Source organism: Budorcas taxicolor, chromosome 15 (genome assembly GCF_023091745.1).
Source record: "Budorcas taxicolor isolate Tak-1 chromosome 15, Takin1.1, whole genome shotgun sequence".
Taxonomy (NCBI): domain Eukaryota; kingdom Metazoa; phylum Chordata; class Mammalia; order Artiodactyla; family Bovidae; genus Budorcas; species Budorcas taxicolor.
Genome location: NC_068924.1, coordinates 21,510,468 through 21,534,845, shown reverse-complemented (window position 1 = coordinate 21,534,845; position 24,378 = coordinate 21,510,468). Strand labels below are relative to the sequence as shown.

Below are 24,378 nucleotides of genomic sequence, written 5' to 3'. Positions count from 1 at the left end.
TAGTAAAGTAATGCTCAAAATTCTCCAAGCCAGGCTTCAGCAATACGTGAACTGTGAACTTCCAGATGTTCAAGCTGGTTTTAGAAAAGGCAGAGGAACCAGAGATCAAATTGCCACCATCCGCTGGATCATGGAAAAAGCAAGAGAGTTCCAGAAAAACATCTATTTCTGCTTTACTGACTATGCCAAAGCCTTTGACTGTGTGGATCACAATAAAATGTGGAAAATTCTGAAAGAGATGGGAATACCAGACCACCTGACCTGCCTCTTGAGAAATCTGTATGCAGGTCAGGAAGCAACAGTTAGAACTGGACATGGAACAACAGACTGGTTCCAAACAGGAAAAGGTGTACGTCAAGGCTGTATATTGTCACCCTGCTTATTTAACTTCTATGCAGAGTACATCATGAGAAACGCTGGGCTGGAAGAAGTAGAAGCTGGAATCAAGATTGCCGGGAGAAATATCAATAACCTCAGATATGCAGATGAGACCACTCTTATGGCAGAAAGTGAAGAGGAGCTAAAAAGCCCCTTGATGAAAGTGAAACAGGAGAGCGAAAAAGTTGGCTTAAAGCTCAACATTCCGAAAATGAAGATCATGGCATCTGGTCCCATCACTTCATGGGAAATAGATGGGGAAACAGTGGAAACAGTGTCAGACTTTATTTTGGGGGGCTCCAAAATCACTGCAGATGGTGATTGCAGCCATGAAGTTAAAAGATGCTTACTCCTTGGAAGGAAAGTTATGACCAACCTAGATAGCATATTGAAAAGCAGAGACATTACTTTGCTGACTAAGGTCTGTCTAGTCAAGGCTATAGTTTTTCCAGTAGTCATGTATGGATGGTAGAGTTGGACTGTGAAAAAAGCTGAGCACCAAAGAACTGATGCTTTTGAACTGTGGTGTTGAAGAAGACTCTTGAGAATCCCTTGGATGGCAAGGAGATCCAACCAGTCCATCCTAAAGGAGATCAGTCCTGGATGTTCATTGGAAGGACTAATGCTAAAGTGAAACTCCAATACTTTGGCCACCTCATGCGAAGAGTTGACTCATTGGAAAAGACCTTGATGCTGGGAGGGATTGGGGGCAGGAGGAGAAGGGGATGATAGAGGATGAGATGTCTGGATGACATCACCCACTCGATGGACACGGGTTTGAGTGAACTCCGGGAGTTGGTGATGGACAAGGAGTCCTGGCGTGCTGCGATTCATGGGGTTGCAAAGAGTTGGACATGACTGAGCGACTGAACTGAACTGAAATAGTAAAAAGCAAACAAAAGGATAAATAGATTGTACACTGGAAAATCTTATATTTCTGTTTCCCAGATACTCCATCAACCAATGTGGTTAGTCACCTGTGTTCTCCTAGAGATTTTTGTTTTCAAATGCTCATACAAGCACATGTGTGTTCATTCTATTTTACACAAATAGATATTACACACACTGTTGGAGAAGACAATGGCACCCCACTCCAGTACTCTTGCCTGGAAAAATCCCATGGATGGAGGAGCCTGGTAGGCTGCAGTCCATGGGGTCACTAAGAGTGGGACACGACTGAGCGACTTCACTTTCACTTTTCACTTTCATGCATTGGAGAAGGAAATGGCAACCCACTCCAGTGTTCTTGCCTGGAGACTCCCAGGGACAGCAGAGCCTGGTGGGCTGCTGTCTATGGTGTTGCACAGAGTCGGACACGACTGAAGCGACTTAGCAGCAGCAGCAGCACACACACTGTGTAGTATTATAGTGTGTTATATTATTACACACACATTGCTTTTTTAAAAAAAATCATAAAGTAGACAGGGATCAAGACCATCCCCATGGAAAAGAAATGCAAAAAAGCAAAATGGCTGTCTGGGGAGGCCTTACAAATAGCTGTGAAAAGGAGAGAGGCAAAAAGCAAAGGAGAAAAGGAAAGATATAAGCATCTGAATGCAGAGTTCCAAAGAATAGCAAGAAGAGATAAGAAAGCCTTCTTCAGGGATCAATGCAAAGAAATAGAGGAAAACAACAGAATGGGAAAGACTAGAGATCTCTTCAAGAAAATTAGAGATACCAAGGGAACATTTCATGCAAAGATGGGCTCGATAAAGGACAGAAATGGTATGGACCTAACAGAAGCAGAAGATATTAAGAAGAGGTGGCAAGAATACACGGAAGAACTGTACAAAAATGATCTTCACGACCAAGATAATCATGATGGTGTGATCACTCATCTAGAGCCAGACATCCTGGAATGTGAAGTCAAGTGAGCCTTAGAAAGCATCACTATGAACAAAGCTAGTGGAGGTGATGGAATTCCAGTTGAGCTGTTTCAAATCCTGAAAGATGATGCTGTGAAAGTGCTGCACTTAATATGCCAGCAAATTTGGAGGACTCAGCAGTGGCCACAGGACTGGAAAAGGTCAGTTTTCATTCCAATCCCAAAGAAAGGCAATGCCAAAGAATGCTCAAACTACTGCACAATTGCATTCATCTCACATGCTAGTAAAGTAATGCTCAAAATTCTCCAAGCCAGGCTTCAGCAATACATGAACCATGAACTTCCAGATGTCTAAGCTGGTTTTAGAAAAGGCAGAGGAACCAGAGATCAAATTGCCACCATCCGCTGGATCATGGAAAAAGCAAGAGAGTTCCAGAAAAACATCTATTTCTGCTTTATTGACTATGCCAAAGCCTTTGACTGTGTGGATCACAATAAAATGTGGAAAATTCTGAAAGAGATGGGAATACCAGACCACCTGACCTGCCTCTTGAGAAATCTGTATGCAGGTCAGGAAGCAACAGTTAGAACTGGACATGGAACAACAGACTGGTTCCAAACAGGAAAAGGTGTACATCAAGGCTGTATATTGTCACCCTGCTTATTTAACTTCTATGCAGAGGACATCATGAGAAATGCTGGGCTGGAAGAAACACAAGCTGGAATCAAGATTGCCGGGAGAAATATCAATAACGTCAGATATGCAGATGACACCACCCTTATGGCAGAAAGTGAAGAGGAGCTAAAAAGCCTCTTGATGAAAGAGAAAGAGGAGAGTGAAAAAGTTGGCTTAAAGCTCAACATTCAGAAAACGAAGATCATGGCATCTGGTCCCATCATTTCATGGGAAATAGATGGGGAAACAATGGAAACAGTGTCAGACTTTATTTTTTTGGGCTCCAAAATCACTGCAGATGGTGACTGAAGCCATGAAGTTAAAAGACGCTTACTTCTTGGAAGAAAAGTTATGACCAACCTAGATAGCATATTCAAAAGCAGGGACTTACTTTGCCAACTAAGGTCTGTCTAGTCAAGGCTGTGGTTTTTCCAGTGGTCATGTATGGATGTGAGAGTTGGACTGTGAAGAAGGCTGAGTGCCGAAGAATTGATGCTTTTGAACTGTGGTGTTGGAGAAGACTCTTGAGAGTCCCTTGGTCTGCAAGGAGATCCAACCAGTCCATTCTGAAGGAGATCAACCCTGGGATTTCACTGGAGGGAATGATGCTGAAGCTGAAACTCCAATACTTTGGCCACCTCATGTGAAGAGTTGACTCATTGGAAAAGACTCTGATGCTGGGAGGGATTGGGGGCAGGAGGAGAAGGGGACGACTGAGGATGAGATGGCTGGATGGCATCACAGACTCGATGGACATGAGTCTGAGTGAACTCCGGGAGATGGTGATGGACAGGGAGGCCTGGCGTGCTGTGATTCATGGGGTCGCAAAGAGTCGGACACGACTGAGTGACTGAACTGAGCTGAACTGAGGAGCAATTTATTATTTCTAAACATTTTCAATTCAAATTACCCTGTGTACTACAGTTTTAGTAACACTATGTTCCTTGCTTTTACACTTAACACTGTAACAAAGGGTATTTGTTGGAATATGTATAGCATCTGGCAAGATACCCATGGGTCTGTCCTAGAATATTAGGGCCATAATAGGACTCAGGGGCCTAAGACCTTTGCGAAAGGTCACCATGCCTGCTCGATCACCGGGTTTGTTGCATCTTAAATATACCCTTGTGGTCAGGGAGGTACTCATTCTGACTGCTATTTGGGAAACAGGGGGTGACAGACCTTGAACTTAAGCCTCCAGATGTTCTCTTTATGTGTTTGGTGTGGGCACCAGATTCAAGGACTCAGTAAGCCCCTGGAAGTCAAAAACAAAACTGCCAACATTTGTGTTATGCGTGCCATTTAGCAAGTCCTTTGGAGTCTGGATCTTACTCCTTGAAACAGTCCTGAAAGAGAAGTAAGGTAAGCATTGTGTCTACCTTACCAATGAGAAAGCCTTCTGGAAGGCCTTGAATCAGGTCATCTGACTCTAAACCATGTAAATTTCATCAGCTTTTCACATGGGTCCTCTTTGTTGCCAAAGCTCAGCTGATTGGAATGTTTTCTTTCCTGCTTCTGCTTCCTCAGTAGATAATAACTATTAATGGCAAATTTCTGAGGGCTTACTCTCATCAGATACTAATCTAGGCACTACGTATTAATTATTTAATCTTAACAACCACAAGAAGTAAGGTTTACAACCACACTCTACAGATGAAGAAACCAAGGTTCAGAGAGGGTATGTTATTTGCCCAAAGTCACACAATTAGTTGGCTCAAAAATCACTGCAAATCATGACTGTAGCCATGAAATTAAAAGACACTTACCCCTTGGAAGAAAAGTTATGACCAACCTAGATAGCATATTGAATAGCAGAGACATTACTTTGTCAACAAAAGTTCGTCCAGTCAAGGCTATGGTTTTTCCTGTGGTCATGTATGGATGTGAGAGTTGGACTATAAAGAAAGCTGAGTGCCGAAGAATTGATGCTTTTGAACTGTGGTGTTGGAGAAGATTCTTGAAAGTCCCTTGGACTGCAAGGAGATCCAACCAGTCCATCCTAAAGGAGATCAGTCCTGGGTGTTCATTGGAAGGACTGATGCTAAAGCTGAAACTCCAGTACTTTGGCCACCTGATGTGAAGAACTGACTCATTGTAAAAGACCCTGATGCTGGGAAATATTGAAGGCAGGAGGAGAAGGGGACGACAGAGGATGAGATGGTTGGATGGCATCACTGACTCAATGGACAGGAGTTTGAGTAAACTCTGGGAGTTGGTGATGGATAGGGAGGCCTGGTGTGCTGCAGTCCAGGGGGTTACAAAGAGTCGGACACAACTGTGCAACTGAACTGAACTTAACACAATTAATAATTGATAGAGCTAGGATGTCAATCAAGGTCTTCCCGACTTCACTGTGTACTCTCTTAATCACTGTATAGACTGGCCTGAGTCAGAACCATCTCTTCCCAAGAATTATATTCTTCCCGAGAATTCAAAGAAAGATTTGCTCTGGAAATCCAATACCTTTTTATTGTTTATTTTTTTGGGCACACTGCTTGGCACATGGGATCTCCACTAGGGATCAAACTCATGCCTGCTGCATTGGTAGAATGGAGTCTTAACTGCTGGGCCACCAGAGAAATCCTCCAATACCTTTTTTACATACAGCAGTAAGCTGTGGCATGGTGGAGGGTATGGGATAAAGCAAGGGATAGTGAGAATCCCTGATTATGAGTTCTTCAGCTTCTTTGAGTCACTGTGTGAGTCCAGGTAAAGTCTCTTTTTCTTCGCCAAGTATTCCCACCCATAATGTTGGGATTAAAATTTTGCCACAAAATGGAAAAAGAGAAAGAAGAAGAAAATATCAGGGTAACGTTGAGGGGCAAATATTTGAGTCTCACAGAAGGAAGACATTCTTTGTATAAATATAAATTTGAAATGTCATTAACGCTATGGTGATAATTACTACTCTGCCATGAATGAAGTACAGACCTGGGAATCAGTTTCCCAGGTTCATCTTGCTGAATGAAGAGGGTTGGACAGTATCTGTATATGCCTCTGGTTTTCTGTGCCTGAACTGAGCCACCCACCTCTTTCTCGGTGGCCTTCTCCATAGTATGGTGCTTCTGGGTCTGCCGAGAGAACCTCCCTAGGCACAGTTCTCTCTGTGCACACAGCCTTTGCTCCCAGAGTGGTGACTCTGGAACAGATCAGCCCTTGAAGGAGTGCTTACCTGTAGAGCCCTGCGGAAGAGGCAACCCTAGTAAATGTGAGGCAAGAGGCAGGAGACACAGCGACGTCATTCAGACTTCCTTAGGACTAACCCTTTTCTATTGCAACACTCAGAAATGTGGATCCCGTCAGCTTGTGCTTCTCAGTATTCTCCACGCTTCATCTGACCAGGAACTGGCAAGTCTAACCTTGTCTTCCTTTGATTGACTGGATAAGTGAACTGTAATTGGGTGTCTGAATTCAGTGCTTCTGTGCTGAGCATGTCACACTGCTTCCCAGGGGTTGCCTCCAATCCCATCTTATCTCAGTGGTTGCCCCTGATGCTCCCGGGTCAGGAGTTTCTTGTGGTGGGTGAGGGACAGGGAAAGGAGCCCAGAGGGAGCAACAGAGGGGAGAGGCAGGTGTGGGAACAGCTCAGCGCCACAGGACGGTATTTGTGGTGCTTTGCTAGCTTCCAGGAATCCCACAAAGGAGGGATCTGTTTAACTGGCAAAACCCACAACCAGAAGGGACAGAACTGTTTAGCAAGGAGCAACTGTAGTTGTCATTTGCTCTTTCTGGACAGAGGTAGCTTCCAGAGGCTACCTGAGCAGACTCTTCCTGAGCAGATGTTTCCTTGTTGACCTGGAAATGATTTTTCTGGATAAACTTATCAAATCAATGACTTTTGAATATCAGTGTACATTAAAATCACCAAGGAGCATGGTAAAAATGTGCCTCATTCTCAAGGATTCTCATTCAGTAGCTCCTGGGTATAGGCCAGGAATCAGCATTTTTAACTAACATTTTAGGTGATTCATGTAGTCAGTGGACCACACTCCCCAAAAGACTGTCTTAGATTTAGTTCCAGTTTCCCTTCAGCCTAATTTTTGAAATAGGCTCTTTCTGCTGCCATCTATTTGTTTTAATCACTTTCTTTATTGAAGGATTTACTAGCATCTCCATGTTTACTGTTTCATTCTCACATCATCACAGTAACTGGAAAGGGAGTCAGAGATGGTTAGCTCCATTTTATTGAGGGTGAGGGGGTGGAGGTGGAACCGAGGCGTGGGGAGAGGTAAGTCATGATGAGTCAGCCACAGAGGTGGGAATTGAAGTCTAGAATTGATGACTCTCAAACCAGGCAATCTTCTGGGGCCTATTTTCTCAGCTTGTGATTTCATATTTAATCATAGTTATTTCATAGATGTCCAACTCATTGTGCTTGGGTAAGCGAAGTGTATTTGAGTTTTAAACAAAATAGCTTAGCATCCATTAGTGTACTAGTTTTTATATTTAGCGTATTGAAGCTTGTCTAAGCTTGAGTTAATATCTGCCCTGAGAGATGATGCGGAACTGACTTAATGTGCTTCTTTCTGTGCTTGCTTCCTTTATCATTTCTGACTTTTTTTTTTTAGACCTGCTTCATCATACAAGATTTCAGTTCCCTGACCAGAGTCTTAACCACTGGACTGCCAGGGAAGTCTGATGAAGACTTTTAAGAGAATAGATTTCTCTTCCTCATGACAATAGGAACCCCCCTCTGGTCTTCTGGATAGAGGACTAAATCAAAAAACCTCTTAATTTTCTTTTTCTCCAACTTGTATAGTAACTTGGAAAATCTTGAAAACTCTCACTTTACTTATTTTTATTACAGTGTGACTTAAATGTACAAATATAAAGTAAGAATATAATGATCTTTTATTTATAGTTCTTATATAACTAAAAATATCACAAAACTAATACCATTCAAATTAATATCATAGCAGTTTAACATGGCAGATGATGTAGTTTGCTGAGATTAAATTATCCCTTGTATTGTGATTATGGTATTCCTGTGAAAGCTCAGCCTCTTTTGAGTTCAAAATACCTATACCACCAAGCAACCTATATTATCTCAATTTTCTTACCACTTTTCTGTTAGAACTGCTGTGACAATGCAGTCTATGATGTGGTCTGGCTTTCATTTTGTGCATGGAAACACATTTTCATTTTAAATCCACCTCTGTTCCTTTCTCATGATCCCAGAATAGTTAAGGCACCACTAAGACATACATGCAAATACAAGTATTGAAATCCCAAGGCAATACCAGGTTATAAAGTGGTCATTCAAATAATCCAGAATGCCTAAATTAAGAATTACTGTTCAGATTCACTGGTTCCCATACTTACACTATGATCAAAAGCCTTATCTACTGTGTTTACTTCCAAGAACGCCATTTTTTTTAAGTCCCCTAAATTAGATTATTTTTTTCGATGATCCAACGGCTGTTGGCAGTTTCACCTCTGGTTCCTCTGCCTTTTATAAAACCAGCTAGAAAATCTGGAAGTTCATGGTGCAAGTATTGCTGAAGCCTGTTTTGGAGAATTTTGAGCATTACTTTGCTAGTGTTTGAGATGAGTGCAATTGTGCGGTAGTTTGAGCATTCTTTGGCGTTGCCTTTCTTTGGGATTGGAATGAAAACTGACCTTTTCCAGTCCTGTGGCCACTGCTGAGTTCTCCAAATTTGCTGGCATATTGAGTGCAGCACTTTCACAGCATCATCTTTCAGGATTTGAAATACCTCAGCTGGAATTCCATCACCTCCACTAGCTTTGTTCGTAGTGATGTTTTCTAAGGCCCACTTGACTTCACATTCCAGGATGTCTGGCTCTAGATGAGTGATCACACCATCATGATTATCTTGGTCGTGAAGATCTTTTTTGTACAGTTCTTCCATGTATTCTTGCCACCTCTTCTTAATATCTTCTGCTTCTGTTAGGTCCATACTATTTCTGTTCTTTATCGAGCCCATCTTTGCATGAAATGTTCCCTTGGTATCTCTAATATTCTTGAAGAGATTCTAGTCTTTCCCATTCTGTTGTTTTCCTCTATTTCTTTGCATTGATCGCTGAGGAAGGCTTTCTTATCTCTTGCTATTCTTTGCTATTCTCTGCATTCAGATGCTTATATCTTTTTTTTCCTTCTTTGCTTTTCGCTTCTCTTCTTTTCACAGCTATTTGTAAGGCCTCCTCAGACAGCTATTTTGCTTTTTTGCATTTCTTTTCCACGGGGAGGGTCTTGATCCCTGTCTCCTGTACAATGTCACAAACCTCTGCCCGTAGTTCATCAGGCATTCTATCTATCAGATCTAGTCGGTTAAATCTATTTCTCACTTCCACTGCATAATCATAAGGGATTTGATTTAGGTCATACCAACCTAGATAGCATACTCAAAAGCAGAGACATTACTTTGCTGACTAAGGTCCGTCTAGTCAAGGCTATGGATTTTCCTGTGGTCATGTATGGATGTGAGAGTTGGATTGTGGAGAAGGCTGAGACCCAAAGAATTGATGCTTTTGAACTGCGGTGTTGGAGAAGACTCTTGAGAGTCCCTTGGACTGCAAGGAGATCCAACCAATCCATTCTGAAGGAGATCAGCCCTGGGATTTCTTTGGAAGGAATGATGCTAAAGCTGAAACTCCAGTACTTTGGCCACCTCATGTGAAGAGTTGACTCATTGGAAAAGACTCTGATGCTGGGAGGGATTGGGGGCAGGAGGAGAAGGGGACGACAGTGGATGAGATGGCTGGTTGGCATCACTGACTCGATGGGCGTGAGTGAGTGAACTCCGGGAGATGGTGATGGACAGGGAGGCCTGGCGTGCTGCGATTCATGGAGTCGCAAAGAGTCGGACACAACTGAGCAACTGAACTGAACTGACTGAATGGTGTAGTGGTTTTCCCTACTTTCTTCAGTTTAAGTCTGAATTTGGCAATAAGGAGTTCATGATCTGGGCCACAGTCAGCTCCTGGTCTTGTTTTTGTTGACTATATAGAGCTTCTCCATCTTTGGCTGCAAAGAATATAATCAGTTTGATTTCGGTGGTGACCATCTGGTGATGTCCATGTGTAGAGTCTTCTCTTGTGTTGTTGGAAGAGGGTGTTCGCTATGACCAGTGCATTTTCTTGGCAAAACTCTATTAGTCTTTGCCCTGCTTCATTCCATATTCCAAGGCCAAATTTGCCTGTTACTCCAGGTGTTTCTTGACTTCCTGGATCATCAAAAAAGCAAGAGAGTTCCAGAAAAACATCTATTTCTGCTTTATTGACTATGCCAAAGCCTTTGACTGTGTGGATCACAATAAAATGTGGAAAATTCTGAGAGAGATGGGAATACCAGACCACCTGACCTGCCTCTTGAGAAACCTATATGCAGGTCAGGAAGCAATAGTTAGAACTGGACATGGAACAACAGACTGGTTCAAAATAGGAAAAGGAGGACGTCAAGGCTGTATATTGTCACCCTGCTTATTTAACTTCTATGCAGAGTACATCATGAGAAACGCTGGGCTGGAAGAAGCACAGGCTGGAATCAAGATTTCCGGGAAAAATATCAATCACCTCAGATATGCAGATGACACCACCCTTATGGCAGAAAGTGAAAAGGAACTAAAAAGCCTCTTGATGCAAGTGAAAGAGGAGAGTAGAAAAGTTGGCTTAAAGCTCAACATTCAGAAAACGACGATCATGGCATCTGGTTCCATCACTTCATGGGAAATAGATGGGGAAACAGTGGAAATAGTGTCAGACTTAATTTTTTTGGGCTCCAAAATCTCTGCAGATGGTGATTGCAGCCATGAAATTAACAGACGTTTACTCCTTGGAAGAAAAGTTATGACCTACCTAGATAGCATATTGAAAAGCAGAGACATTACTTTGCCAACTAAGGTCCGTCTAGTCAAGGCTATGGTTTTCCCAGTGGTCATGTATGGATGTGAGAGTTGGACTGTGAAGAAGGCTGAGTGCCGAAGAATTGATGCTTTTGAACTGTGGTGTTGGAGAAGACTCTTGAGAGTCCCTTGGACTGCAAGGAGATCCAACCAGGCCATTCTGAAGATCAGCCCTGGGATTTCTTTGGAAGGAATGATGCTAAAGCTGAAACTCCAGTACTTTGGCCACCTCATGTGAAGAGCTGACTCATTGGAAAAGACTCTGATGCTGGGAGGGATTGGGGGCAGGAGGAGAAGGGGACGACAGAGGATGAGATGGCTGGATGGCATCACTGACTCGATGGACGTGAGTCTGAGTGAATTCCAGGAGTTAGTGATGGACAGGGAGGCCTGGCGTGCTGCAATTCATGGGGTCGCAAGGAGTCAGACACAACTGACCAACTGAACTGAATTAAAATTAGCTTTATTGATAATTTTCCTTTTTTATTCATCAGACACATAAAATTACCATTTCAGACCTTGTGATCACCACAGGTAGCTATCACTCTAAGCCGCTTTTAGTCCAAAACAAAAAAAGACAGGACATTCTAGTTATTCCGTGCTGCCTGCACAAGGGTAAATGGAAACTTCCTACTAAACTTTGCAAGAACTCTTATACCTTCGGACCTCCTCCCACCGCTGCCTTTGAGGACTCTTGGAGTTCTAGAGAGTTCAAGTTAGCCTTTCTTGTACAAGCAAAGTAGCCGCTTCACCCAATTTGGAAGGATTAAAGCTTGTCCTAGTTTTGCTTGATTGTTGTACTTCTAGCATGCTAAAGACCTAAAAAATAAGAGAAAGAAAATACAACAGAAGGCAGCATTCCAGTACCAAACTGAAAAGAAACACAACAACAAGAGAGCAGCATGTTTTTAACAGCTTGCATGGAGAAAGCGGAAAAAATATTGACTGGGGAGTTTGGATAGCACTGTTCATTTTCTCTCACCGCCCGCGGTATTTGTCTTACGGAGCAGGAGCCAGATACAATTCTGGCGCACAGGCCGGAGGAAGGGGTGGAGGGGTTCTGTGGAAGCTTGTGTAAATGCCTGAGGATATAGCGGGGGAAATTAGGGCTGGAGACCCAGATGGCTCCGGGCCAGGATGAAGTCGGGGGAGGGAGGCGCTAAGTCTTTTTTCCTCCTGGCCTCGAGCATCCTCTTGGTCCCCTGAGTCCTAAGAGGGCACAGCACACGTCACTCAGGTAGGTTTCCGACGCCTTCAGATCAGCACGAGCAGGATGAATCCCTGCCCCTATTTCTTTCTCCTGGGAAAAGGACACGGGGGCTCCTTTCGCCTTCTAAGCCCACCTGTGTTTTGGAGTTCAGACCTACAGCTCCGGAAAAGGGGACCGGGCGGGGGTCTCCACCTGCTCTGCAGGCGCTCAGTTCCCGGACTCCTGCTCCCGCCGAGCCCCGGCCTTAGCCCCGCCTATCAGGGCGCGGGGCGGGGCCAGGGCGCGGGGCGGGGCCAGGGCGCGGGGCGGGGCCAGGGCGCGGGGCGGGGCCAGGGCGCGCAGCGGGCGGCGGTAACCCGGCGGAGGAGGAAGAACATGGCGGGTGCGGCGGGGCCTGCCACCGGCTCAGGGGCAGCCGGCGGAGATGGAGACGATTCGCTCTACCCCATCGCGGTCTTAATCGACGAGCTCCGCAATGAGGACGTCCAGGTATTGGAGTCGCGCCCGGCAGCGGACGCGGGCTTGGCTGGGCGCGTGGGAGGGAAGGGGGCCAGCCGGCCCCCGAGGTTGGGGGAGGCCCGGGGTTTGAAAGCCGGGACTCTGAGCGGAAACTTGACGGGGAGGAGAGGAGAGACACACGAGAGACCCATGAGGACCCGGCGGCCCCGGAGCCTGCCCCGCACGCCTTGTTCTGACCCGCTGAGGCGGCGGCCCGGCGTCCCACCTGGTCCTGGGTGCTTGTGGGGGAACCGGCTTGCCGCCCGGGCGCTCTTTCTGGGCCTGGCGGTGAGGACGCCGCGTCCAGCCCGGGGCTGGCAGCGCCCGTAGCGGGGCGAGCGGGAGGCGGGCGGCGCGGGGCCTCGAGGGGCTGCGGGACGCCGAGGCGCCCTGTGAAATGCAGGGGAATGACTGCCTTCCTCGCGGCCTACTGGAAACTGGCCCGGCTTGAGTGGAAATTAGAAATTAGGTGGGGTGGCTAAAGTAACCGAGGCGGGATGTCAGCTCTGATGGAACTTTTCTTTGAAAAGCCTGGGGTGGTACTCAGCCATCTCGCCTGCTTTACCACTGCTACAGTTCTCTCTTTAAAATTGTCTCGCTTTTCCAGATGTTGTATTTTCTTTCATTTCTTTAATGGGCCCGTCAGAGGGTTTCTCCTGAGAAATCTTACTTTAGCTAAAGAAGGCGTGTTCCCTTGTTTTTGAGGTTCCTCATAGAATAAAGTGTAAATTAAAGGTTTTTTTCCCTTCTTATCTGTATGCCATTACCTCACCTGTTTGCAGCTACTCTCTTTTGGTCTAAATCACAAGTGCTTCTTTACTTCATTCTTCTTTCTACCTTTTTTTTGTTTTAAAGCTCCGTCTCAATAGTATTAAGAAATTATCAACCATTGCCCTAGCGCTTGGAGTAGAAAGGACACGAACTGAACTGCTGCCATTTCTTACAGGTATGTGACTGTTTGAGGAAAGGCCTGGGCATTTCTGTTTTCCAATGGCTTTCAAAACTTGGACTGTTTCGAATTTGTTGCCCATAGTATTAGTAAGTACTAAACTGAGCCTGTTGTTTCTACTGTGAAGAAACAGGACAGAGCATACATTGTAATGTTGTGGCCGGACATATTCAGATATTAACTATTTGCCGGACATATTCAGATATTAACTATTTAGCTAATAGAAAAGTAATTGATGTGCAATTATGAATTTCTAGTTCCTTCTGTAAAACAAATCCATGAAGACACTTGATTGGGAAGGAGGAAAAGGCTGTTAGGATGGCGGCAGATCGTCTACTTACATATGGAGTCTCTTCCTAGTTTTGTATGAGTGTCCAGCTTTGGGCCAGCTATCCTTGTTGATGAGTACTGGGTTCTTGTCATTTCCAGATACAATTTATGATGAAGATGAGGTACTGTTAGCTCTTGCTGAGCAGCTGGGAAATTTCACTGGCCTGGTGGGAGGTCCTGACTTTGCCCACTGTTTGCTGGTGAGTATATTCTGCCTGCTCTCCTTCTAGAACTTTTGCAGTATAAATAGTACATTGTTTGGTGATAGGCACAGTGCAGCCTTTTTTTATGCAGATCTTTTTAGGGATAGTCACAGTGTTAGCTATTGAGAGAACAAATAAATGTAGGCATTTTGGACTCAACCTTTCTTATTTTTTCTGGTTGTGAATGTGGGAACTTTCTCTTTTCTGACTTGTTACTTTAGCAGTTAGGAGAAAAAGGACTGGATTGTTTCTGTTCATGATTTTTTCCCCTCTTATGGTGGAAATCTTAATTCTCATCTAACAATGCTGTGGCTTTGGAAATGTTTATTAGTTTTGTCTTTAATTTTAAGTGTAACTTTTGATTCTGACTTCCTTTGTGAATTTCATTTGAGAACCTTCTATATCAGTCACTGAAGTTACAATGTTCATGTTAAAGATGAGCATTGGGCGTTTGGGAGTGTAATAAGGCCTCTGTCCTTTTGTGTCAACAAGTAATTACTATGTGTTAGATGGAAAAATTTGAAGCACATAAAAGAGAAAGGGATTAACCCAGGGTGATGGGGAAGATCTCTTTGGGAGAGAATGTCTGAACTAGGGTGTGAAAGATGACTAGGAATTTGACAGCTGCGCAGGATGATGGGGTTGTATGCTTCAAGGCTTCAATATGGGCTGTATTATATTGCTGACTCTCATGACTTCTGTCTTTACCTCTGACCTTTCCATGGAGCTCCAGATATAGATATATGTAGAAAGATATAAATATCTGTGTTATATATATCTGCTATGGTTTTTCTACTTGGGTGTCAAACAGGCATTTCAAATTTAGTATGTCTAAAACAGAATGCAGTTTTTTCCCCAAAATGTATCCTAATTAGTTGTCCCATTGCAGTAAATGGCATCACCATCTACCCAGTTAGTTGCACAGCCAAAACCTGGAAGACATTCTTGAATCCATTTCCCCTCACTTCCCACATCGAATCCGTCAGTCACTCCTGTAGATTCTGCATGTATTCCAAATCAGTTCTCTTTCTTCCATCTCTACTACCACTTAGCTCATCTTTCCACTGGTCTTTCTAGACCACGTGGTCTTTCCTCTAGATTATTGCAGTAATCTAGTTGCTTTTCACTCATGCTTTCTGCCCACCACTCCAGTTCACTCTTCACCCAGAGATGGATCACTCACTCCCTTCCATGGTTCTTAGAAAATTCATAATTTCTACCTTAGTTTGAACCTTAGTTTATAAAATTTGCCCCTATGAGCCTATCTCATATCATATTCCCTCTTAATAACCTCATTCCATTCACAATAGTCTTCCTTCTGTTCTTTGAATATACCAAGCTTACTGCCCTGGATAGTCCCTATAATAACATGTGTTTTTGAGCTTCCTGTGACTGGCTCCTTATCATTTAGATGCCAGCTTTAATGTGTCTCAGCAATGCCTTCCCTGGCCTCTCAACCTGAAATTTCTTCCCCACTCATCCCTTACCACATCATCCTTGTTTTTACCCCCTGTTTGACTGCACCACATAGCTTGTGGAATCTTAGTTCCCCAACCAGCGGTTGAACTCTGGTCCTCAGCAGTGAAAGCACAGAGTCCTAACCATTGGGCCACCAAGGAATTCCCCCTGTTCTCTTTACAGAGCATTCAACACCATCTAGTTATTGCCCTGATGAGTTGTTATCTTTCTCCATTAGAATATAAAACTGTATTCAATGTCCTGTGATAAAACGATAATGGAAAAGAATATATATGTATAACTGAATCAGTTTGCTGTGCAGCAGAAATTAACATTGTAAGACCACTGTACTTGAATAAGTAAATCTTTAAAAAATTAAGAAAAGTCAAAAGACACCCCCCCTCCTAAAAGTAAACTAGCGCAAAGAAATCATGGCCTTATTTCTTCCCTCTCCTCAGTGCTAGAATTTAAAAGTAATTATCATTTTAAAAGAGTTTAGGAGCCTTGGAAGTGTGAAACTGGTTGATTGCAGTATAAAGTGTTGGTGCTAGAGTAGGCGGAAGTGGTGGTCCCAGGGCTGTGGGAAAAGGTCATGGAGAAATAGGCCAAATTTTAATCAAGAGACAGGAGCTTGCTCTTCCATAGTAGTGATAGAGATTATCAATGATACTGCATGAGAGGAGGTCAGAGAAGGCAGTGGACAGAACATGAAAGGCCTTTGCTTTTAAGAAAACAGTATCTTTTCAGAGGGCTTCTGAAATTTCCCTTAGGAAAGCTGAGTACCTTGTATCAAATAATTTTTGAAATGTATTATGTAGACTCCCTTGTTTCCTTTGACTCATAATTCTGTTTCACTCTCCTGGTCAGTTCTACATGTGGCTTTTGTCTTTAACATTGGCACTTCATGCTGTATCCTGAATCTGCCCGGACCAAGTGCAAACCCAGAAGAGCAGCAGTTCAGAGGATCCGCCCTCTGTACTTTTCCCTGTCTGTGCCCTGCTCACTCACTGATCCTAGTCAGGGCCAACCCCTTTGGTCTCTACTGTTTCTAAAGCTGCAGGCAAGGTTTCCTGCTGTCTCTGTACCTTTACCTTAATTGTTCTCTCATAACGTCCCACTCTGTGTCTGGCTCATGGAAAAATTCTGGGTGTATTCTGAGGAAAGTAATTTTGCACTCAGCCTTTAATAGTTTGGAAAAGTCAGTGGTGTGGAGTGAATTGACAGAGGTAGCTTCCACCTCCAGGAATGGTAGAATGATACTCCGGACGCCGTGCACTCGGTGTCCTGATGCGGGGTCCTCCTGTAATTGTGGTGCCCAGTGGTGGTCATGTTTCTGCACTCACTCTTGAGGAAGTACACATGGTTCTGTCGAATTTGGCTACACAACCTTTAAATTGAGTGATTCAGTTCACAGTGATATTAATATCGTGTCAGGTCTCTTCCACCATGTCATTCATAGACACCATCTGGGAATTGCCATCTGGGACAGGAAACCTTGGCTGTCCTACAGAAATCGTGTCTTCAGGTTGGACACAGCATATGCCATCACAGTGTGAACTGAGAGTAACTGTTTGGTGTGATGTAGCTAACATTCTGGTTGCTTGTCCCACCTCCTTTCAGTCACTTTAAAAGATGATAATCTGTATCTAACCTGATTGAGTAAGTTTTCTCTCTGGCTTTCCATTTTGGTCTATCCAGCCTCCTCTGGAAAGCCTGGCAACTGTGGAAGAGACTGTGGTTCGAGACAAGGCTGTGGAGTCCCTGAGGCAGATCTCACAGGAGCACACGCCAGTGGCTCTGGAGGCTCACTTCGTACCTCTGGTGAAACGCTTAGCGAGTGGGGATTGGTTCACCTCTCGCACATCCGCATGTGGTTTGTTCAGCGTTTGCTATCCCAGGGCTTCCATTGCTGTCAAAGGAGAAATTAGACAGTAAGATATGGTATTTTTTAGTTATTTGGGGTTATTGGGAGCTCACAGCTGACAGGATACACACTACCCTGTTACCAGTGAGTGGCTGGTATCAGGGTAATCAGATTGATGACAACAGTTACCAATGTCCAGGTGAAGGTACCAGTGGGTTTTCCTTTGTTACTTCTGTGAGTAGAAGTCTAATGCCTGATGTTGGTAGGAGAAAACCTCTGAAATTTCTGTATGTGTTGTGGGGATGCTTAATCAGTGGCATGTAACAGGAAATACCTTCATTATTTTATTTGCTGCAGGTACTTCCGTTCCTTGTGCTCAGACGACACACCAATGGTACGCCGTGCTGCTGCTTCCAAATTGGGTGAATTTGCAAAAGTTTTGGAATTAGACAGTGTGAAAAGTGAAATCGTTCCTTTGTTTACTAATCTAGCTTCAGATGAACAGGTAGGTTAACTCTTAGTAATTAAAGTACACAAATATGCTCTTACATTTGAAGAATTTCTTTGGATGTTTTGGTTCTCATGTTAGGATCACTTTTTTTTCAGAATTATTACTTAATTCTGGCCTGGCTAAAGTTTAAGATTACCCATCCCAGTGTCCTTATAGTTCTTTCTTAGCCAAACTGTGATTTCCTTTTCCATTTAGCATCTGTTGAAGGGGAGTTGAGGAATTGGGAGCCATAATTAGGAAGGAAGACCAAAGCCACATTAAAGAGTAGCTATACCTTTGGGTACTGCAGGCTGAGTTATTGTGGGACAGTAATGTTCCCTGGAATTTTGGCATTCAGGTAAACAAGCATAGCATGTATTGGGAAGGCCCTTTGACCCTCTGCATCCTCTCTATGAGTGTATGGAATAACTTTGTATGAGGGCAGTTATAAATCCAAGAATCTCCATCTCATCAGTGTAGAAATTAGCAATAATAATGGGTTTCCCTGGTGACTCAGTGCTAGTAAAGAATCCATCTGCCAATGCAGGAGATGTGGGTTCAATCCTTGGTTTGGGAAGATCCTCCGGAGAAGGAAATGGCAACCCCCTTCAGTGTTCATTCTTGCCTGGGAAATCTCACTGGAGAGGAGACTGGCAGGCTACAGTCCATGGGGTGGCAAAAGAGTCAGACATGACTTAGCGACTAAATAACAACAAAAAGCAATAATAATACGCTAGTAAGCACCCAAATGAATCTTTTTCAGCCTGGTTAAGTGGTTTACATATGTGAAGTAATTCAGCCCTTACAACAGCCCCATGAGGTCATTACTTCCATTTTACATATTTGGAAACAGGCACAGGAAATTGGAGCAAGTTGCTCATGGTTGCATAGTGAGCAGTGTTGGAGTGCAGACTTGAGTCTAGGCAGCTTAGCTCCAGAGTTGTGACCTTCATTGCTGAGCTGTAGTGCTCTTCTTATGGTGCTTTGGAGAATCAGCCCCCTGAGTTCCTGGACTCTAGAAGAACAGTTTACCTAGTTCTGCCCTCAGATCACTGTATGTGTACAGGATCCAGAGCAGCAGATACATACCTTGAATCTCATGTTCAGATTCTAGATCTGAAGATGATAAATCTTTCAAAATAATTTTTTAAATTTGTTAAAATAATATATACAAAGCAGTACAAAGTGAATATGCATCTTAAGTAATACAAGGCATGTTATCCTGTAACTTTCATCTATGAAAGGATACAGAACTTTGATAGCCATTATCCAGGAAGCCCAGCATGATCTGCCTCCCAAACACACTTCCCTCCCAGTTCCTACTCCCTACCCCCTTAAGACTGTAACACTGTATCTTGATTTTTGTGGTAACCACCTCCTTACTTTTCTTTGCATTTTTACTATTCATAAAGTATGGTTTAAAACAACACTATCTAACAGAAATACAACGTAAGCTACCTGTTAATTTGAAGTTTCACCGTAGCCATAGTTTAAAAAGTGAAAAGCAGGTGAAGTTGATTTTAGTAATGTCTTTTATTAACCCAGTATATCCAGAGTAACTGCCACTAGAATGTGTGGCGCTAGTTGCGTTTCAGGCGCTCAGAAGTAGGGAGTAAGTAGGGTAATGGTTGTCACACTGGAGAGCACAGGTGTAGACTCCTTATTTGAGATTTTGTTGATTACATTTCCCATGGTATAACTCGATGTTTTCTTTTGTCCTGGAAAATTGGTAGTTGAATCTAGAGTGGAGATTTGTGAATTTTTTCTGTAAAGGGCCCCATAGTAAATATTTGAGGCTTTGTGGACCAGACAGTCTCTGTTGTAACTACAGAGCTCTGCTGTTGTGTGTCACACACTGTCACATGCAGACTAACGGGCATGGTGCTGTTCCGGGAAAATTTTATTTACAGAAACTAGCTGCTTTCCATATTTGGCCAGTATTTGCCTCGGCCCTGATCTAGAGGCTTAATGAGAGCTGATTTGATATTTTGGGGGCAGTAAGATCACTTTGTTAGATGGAGGCTGCTTTTCATCAAGAGGCATGTCTCGTTGTGGTATTAACAGCAATGGATGCTGAAAGAATTATTTGTTTAGTTGTAACGTGTGTGTGTGTGTTCACTGTGACCACTGATAGAATTGCTGCTCCTTTCTTAGTCATTCACTGAGAAAGTATTTATTGAGAACATTCTATGAATCAGGCACTATTCTTCATGCTGGCTTTCAGTGTTAAATGAGGGACCGTGCTGTTGTGCCCTTTATATTTTAATGAAAGAAAGCACAATAAACAGATAAAATATTAGGGATCAAAACGATGATGGAGGGACTTCCCTGGTGGCTGGGAACCTGCCTTGTAATGCAGGGGACATAGATTTGATCCTTGGTCAAGGAACTAAGATCCAACATGCTTGGATCAGCTGTGGAGCAGCTAAGCCTTCCTGCCACAGCTGCTGTGCCCTTGTGCTACAACTAGAGAGTTGGTGCACTGTATCAAAAGATCCTACATGCTGCAGCTAAGACCCCAGTGCAGCCAAATAAACGTAAAAACTGATGGGAATTGGATAGGGTACCATAGTGGTGGGGCGTGATTATAAGCATTCTTTTAGACTGGCCAGTCAGAGAACGGCCATGAAGAGGTGCCATAAACTGAAACCTGAACAGAAAAATGCCGGCGACGCCCTTTCCACGTGTGTTAGAGCTCTAGGAAAAGAGAATTCCAAGAGGAGAGGACATTTAGTGTATGTAAAGATCCTGTGCTTGGAGCATAGTGGGTGAAAAGGACTCTGATAAGAATTTGGATAAGATAATCGGCTACCCACTCCAGTATTCTGTCCTGGAGAATCCCATGGACTGCACAGTCTGGGGGGTTGCAAAGAGTTGGACACGACTGAGCGACTTTCACTTTTCAATCAGGGCCCAGATTGTGGGGGACCTTTAAACAGTGTGTTGCTTTGGGGTTTTCTTTTCTAGGTGTAATGAGAACACACAAAGATTTTAATCAGGGATGTTATTTGATGTAACTTAAAATTTTAAAAGATTGTTCTGGCTTGTAGGTGGAAAACTAAATTGTAAGGTGAGGGGTGAGAATAGAAACATGAAGACAAGTTAGGCGACTTTTACAACAATCCTGACAAGAGACAGTGGTAAACTAGGGTGGCATGGTGAAGAGGGAAAGAATCTGGTGATCGGTTTGGAGGTGGTCAGTAGAACTGTGATTGAATTGGAAGAAGGGAAGACGCATCAAGATTTCTTGATTTTACTTGAGAAATTGGGTGGATACTGCTGTCACTGCTAAGATGGAGAAGATTCTGGAAGGAGTAGCAGATACAGGGAAGAAAATCAGGAGTTGTGGGAGAAGAGTAGTTGATTAGTTGAAAAAGTATTGATGGGTGTGTGTATTTACATCGATGAAAGAGCTCCTTGATTCAGCATAGTTTTTGGAATCTGAAAATAGGTGTATGACCAGTACCAAAGATAAAGTTCTGCCTTGTTTAGCCTGTTCATTTAGATAGGGTAGTGAGTATCTTGGGCGTGTAGTGGGTTATTGTTGATCTATAATTTTTAAAACATATAATATTTTGGAAAGCTGGAGGCACTGTTGCCTCTTGTGTGCTTGCGTGTGCACAGATACACACGTATAAGTATGTTACATACTTTTACAGTTTTTGTCGTTTCATCTGGGGGCTCAGATGTTTATGTATTTTCACTTCCTACTAATATATTTATGATTCCCCAATCTGTAGTCTCAATTCCTGATTTTTCATTGATCTATCTATTTGTATATTAACTACTTTTACAAAGGATATATAGATACTAGGTTGGTACTTAGCAGTTTACATTTGGGAAATTGAATTCATTAATCCCTTAACTTTCTAATTTTTTCTGCTGGGTTTTCTAGGGTTGGCTATCTCAAAAGTTATTCTGTCCTTGATCATCAGCATTTAATTTAATGTTTTTTAAAAATTACTTAAAATTTTTGTTTTTCTGTGTATTTTTCCGAGTCATTATCTCATGCCCAAACTCGCATTATTGCCATCCTAAACTGAGTGTTTTGAAAACTGAGCTTCCTAAGGAACTCCCTTACCCTTATCCCCTTTCTCTTCCTGTTCTGATCTTCTATAAACAACTGGTGCAAGCATGGTTTTCATTTTTAATGCTCAGCTTCCTAGAGTGAGGATTTAGAGACATCATTAAAATGTTCTTTTTTCACATAATCTTTACATTTTTACTTCATTTTCCTTACTAAAAATTCTGTATTCTAACCAACGTCGTTAACTTTGCTGTTCACTCAGAGAACAGTCATTTCTGCCTTTATGGCTTTGACATGCCTGCCATTTCAGCTATTTCAAGACATAAAGACATGAACTGCTTATAATGTGTGTTTTTTTTTTAAGGACACCCAAGCACTACCACAACCACACACTGCCTCATGGCTCTCAGTAAATACTGTCTGACTAACAGAAAGGAATTTTGTTCATTAGGATTCAGTGCGCCTGCTAGCTGTGGAAGCCTGTGTCAGTATTGCCCAGTTACTGTCTCAGGATGACATTGAGGCTTTGGTGATGCCTACACTTCGACAAGCAGCAGAAGATAAATCTTGGCGAGTTCGCTATATGGTAGCTGACAAATTTTCAGAGGTAAAGTAGTGCACTGACATTTTTTTAAGTACTAAAAGGAAGAAAACCCTCAGAAACCCACAGATTTGCTGTCATAACCAAAAGTTTCTGAATTGGAAGTGCTTGAGGCAGAAATATACATAGACCTTCCTGGATTCATGATGGGGTTATGTCCTGAGAAACCCACTGCAGTTGAAAGTGCATTTAATGGACCTAACCTGCTGAACAGCATAGCTTAGCCTCGCCTACTTTAAACTTTTAAAGGACACTTATATTAGCCTACAGTTGGGCAGAATACTCTAACAGAAAACCTGTTTTATAATAAAATGTGGAATAGCTCATGTAATTTATTCAATACTGGTACTTAAAGTGAAAAACAGAGTGGTTTTAAGTGTATTGGTTGTTCCCCCTTGTGATTCCACGGCTGACGGGAAGCTCTGGCCTCCCCACTCTGCCCAGCATCACAGGGGGTGGTGCTACATAGCACTAGCCCAGGAAAGGATCAAAATTCAAAACGTGAAATTTGGTTTCTAGTCAACGTGTATTGCTTTCACAACATCCTAAAGTTGAAGAATCTTAAGTTGAACAATCATAAGTTGGAGACTGTACTTGACGATTGCATTGTGCTTGTTAAGTTATTTTGATTAGAGTGCATTAAAACCTGTACAAATTCTTTTATAGCTCCAGAAAGCTGTGGGTCCCAAAATCACCCTAAATGACCTCATCCCCGCCTTTCAGAACCTACTCAAAGACTGTGAAGCTGAAGTCCGAGCAGCTGCTGCCCATAAAGTAAAAGGTTAAGGTGTCAGTTTATGTTGTAACTAGATCACTTGGGTGCATTTTTTGATGTCAGTGAATTTTGTATTTATTTTTTTTGGTCTTAGATTATGTTTTCAGATAAATAGTGATGATTTTAATGTGTTGAAATGTTAACATTGTCACATAAAGCTACTCCCTTATATATTTAAAACCAAATAACTTCTGTTTAAAAAAAAAGTATCCAATCCAGATTGGATTGGTGTGGTACACAGTGGCATATAGATTGACCAAAAGGTGCATTTAAAAGCAGCCATTTTTCTTCCTTGGAACTTATTTGCTTAAACATATGATTTGATTTAACTTGAAACTTGATAAATCTGGTTAAATTTCTTCATATGGCTCCTTGTAAATGGCTCTACATAAGCTTTTTTTTTTTCTTTTTCTTTGTATATTTTAGAACTTTGTGAGAACTTGCCTATGGAAGGTAGAGAGACCATAATTATGAATCAAATTCTGCCTTATATAAAGGTAAACCTAACTATTTTTTGTTTCACTTTGCCCTGTGTGAAGGTAAACCTGACCTCAATTTTTGTTTGTATTACCTTAAAGCTCTTTGAATTTAAACGTGGACCAGGGATGAATGGGACAGTTATATTAATGTGTGACACTGTTATTTATTACTTATTAATATTTTGTAAGTACAAAATGCTCTTTTTTGCATAGGTTTATTTTATCTGACAGATGGTCTGAGGAAACTATTGACTAATCAGTATTGAAAGAGCACTGTCTTTTAAAATTCCTTGAGAAGTCATTTGGAAGTTTCTGTTGTCTTGCAAAAAAAACTAAAGGCTTTTAATTTTTACTTTATTCTAGGAATTAGTGTCTGATACAAATCAACATGTCAAGGCGGCTCTAGCTTCTGTAATTATGGGGTTGTCTACCATTTTGGGCAAAGAGAATACTATTGAACATCTTCTACCTCTCTTTTTGGCTCAGTTAAAGGATGAGGTGAGTCTGGCTGTACATTTTGTTGTCTTTTGATAGTCGGTGATTTGGTTTGGTTTTTGTTTGGGGTGTCACTGAAAAAGTAACTTATTTTAAACCACTGATGGCATTTGGGCACAGAGTTACAAGTTCCCGAGAAAATGGGCCACTGATACAGACGTAAAAATGGCTGTCCATCTTCTCTAATTCCTGATTATATTCATTGTTTTTTTCTTATCTTTAAACTTACTGGATCTTTATTTGAAAAGTTTCATTTAA

General features: G+C 42.6%; 1 protein-coding gene across 3 annotated transcripts in view; it reads left to right on the top strand.

Moving 5' to 3' along the window:
- Positions 1–12,307: 12,307 nt before the first annotated feature.
- Positions 12,308–24,378, top strand: part of PPP2R1B (protein phosphatase 2 scaffold subunit Abeta) — a 35,260-nt gene continuing 23,189 nt past the window's right edge. For all 3 annotated transcript variants that reach the window (XM_052653074.1, XM_052653073.1, XM_052653075.1), the window contains exons 1-9: positions 12,308–12,440; positions 13,305–13,395; positions 13,828–13,928; positions 17,088–17,320; positions 17,611–17,758; positions 22,222–22,377; positions 23,038–23,152; positions 23,573–23,643; positions 23,989–24,123. In XM_052653074.1, the coding sequence (XP_052509034.1) occupies positions 12,327–12,440; positions 13,305–13,395; positions 13,828–13,928; positions 17,088–17,320; positions 17,611–17,758; positions 22,222–22,377; positions 23,038–23,152; positions 23,573–23,643; positions 23,989–24,123 (1,164 nt within the window). In that variant the 5' untranslated portion in view covers positions 12,308–12,326. The remainder of the gene's footprint in view (positions 12,441–13,304; positions 13,396–13,827; positions 13,929–17,087; positions 17,321–17,610; positions 17,759–22,221; positions 22,378–23,037; positions 23,153–23,572; positions 23,644–23,988; positions 24,124–24,378) is intronic.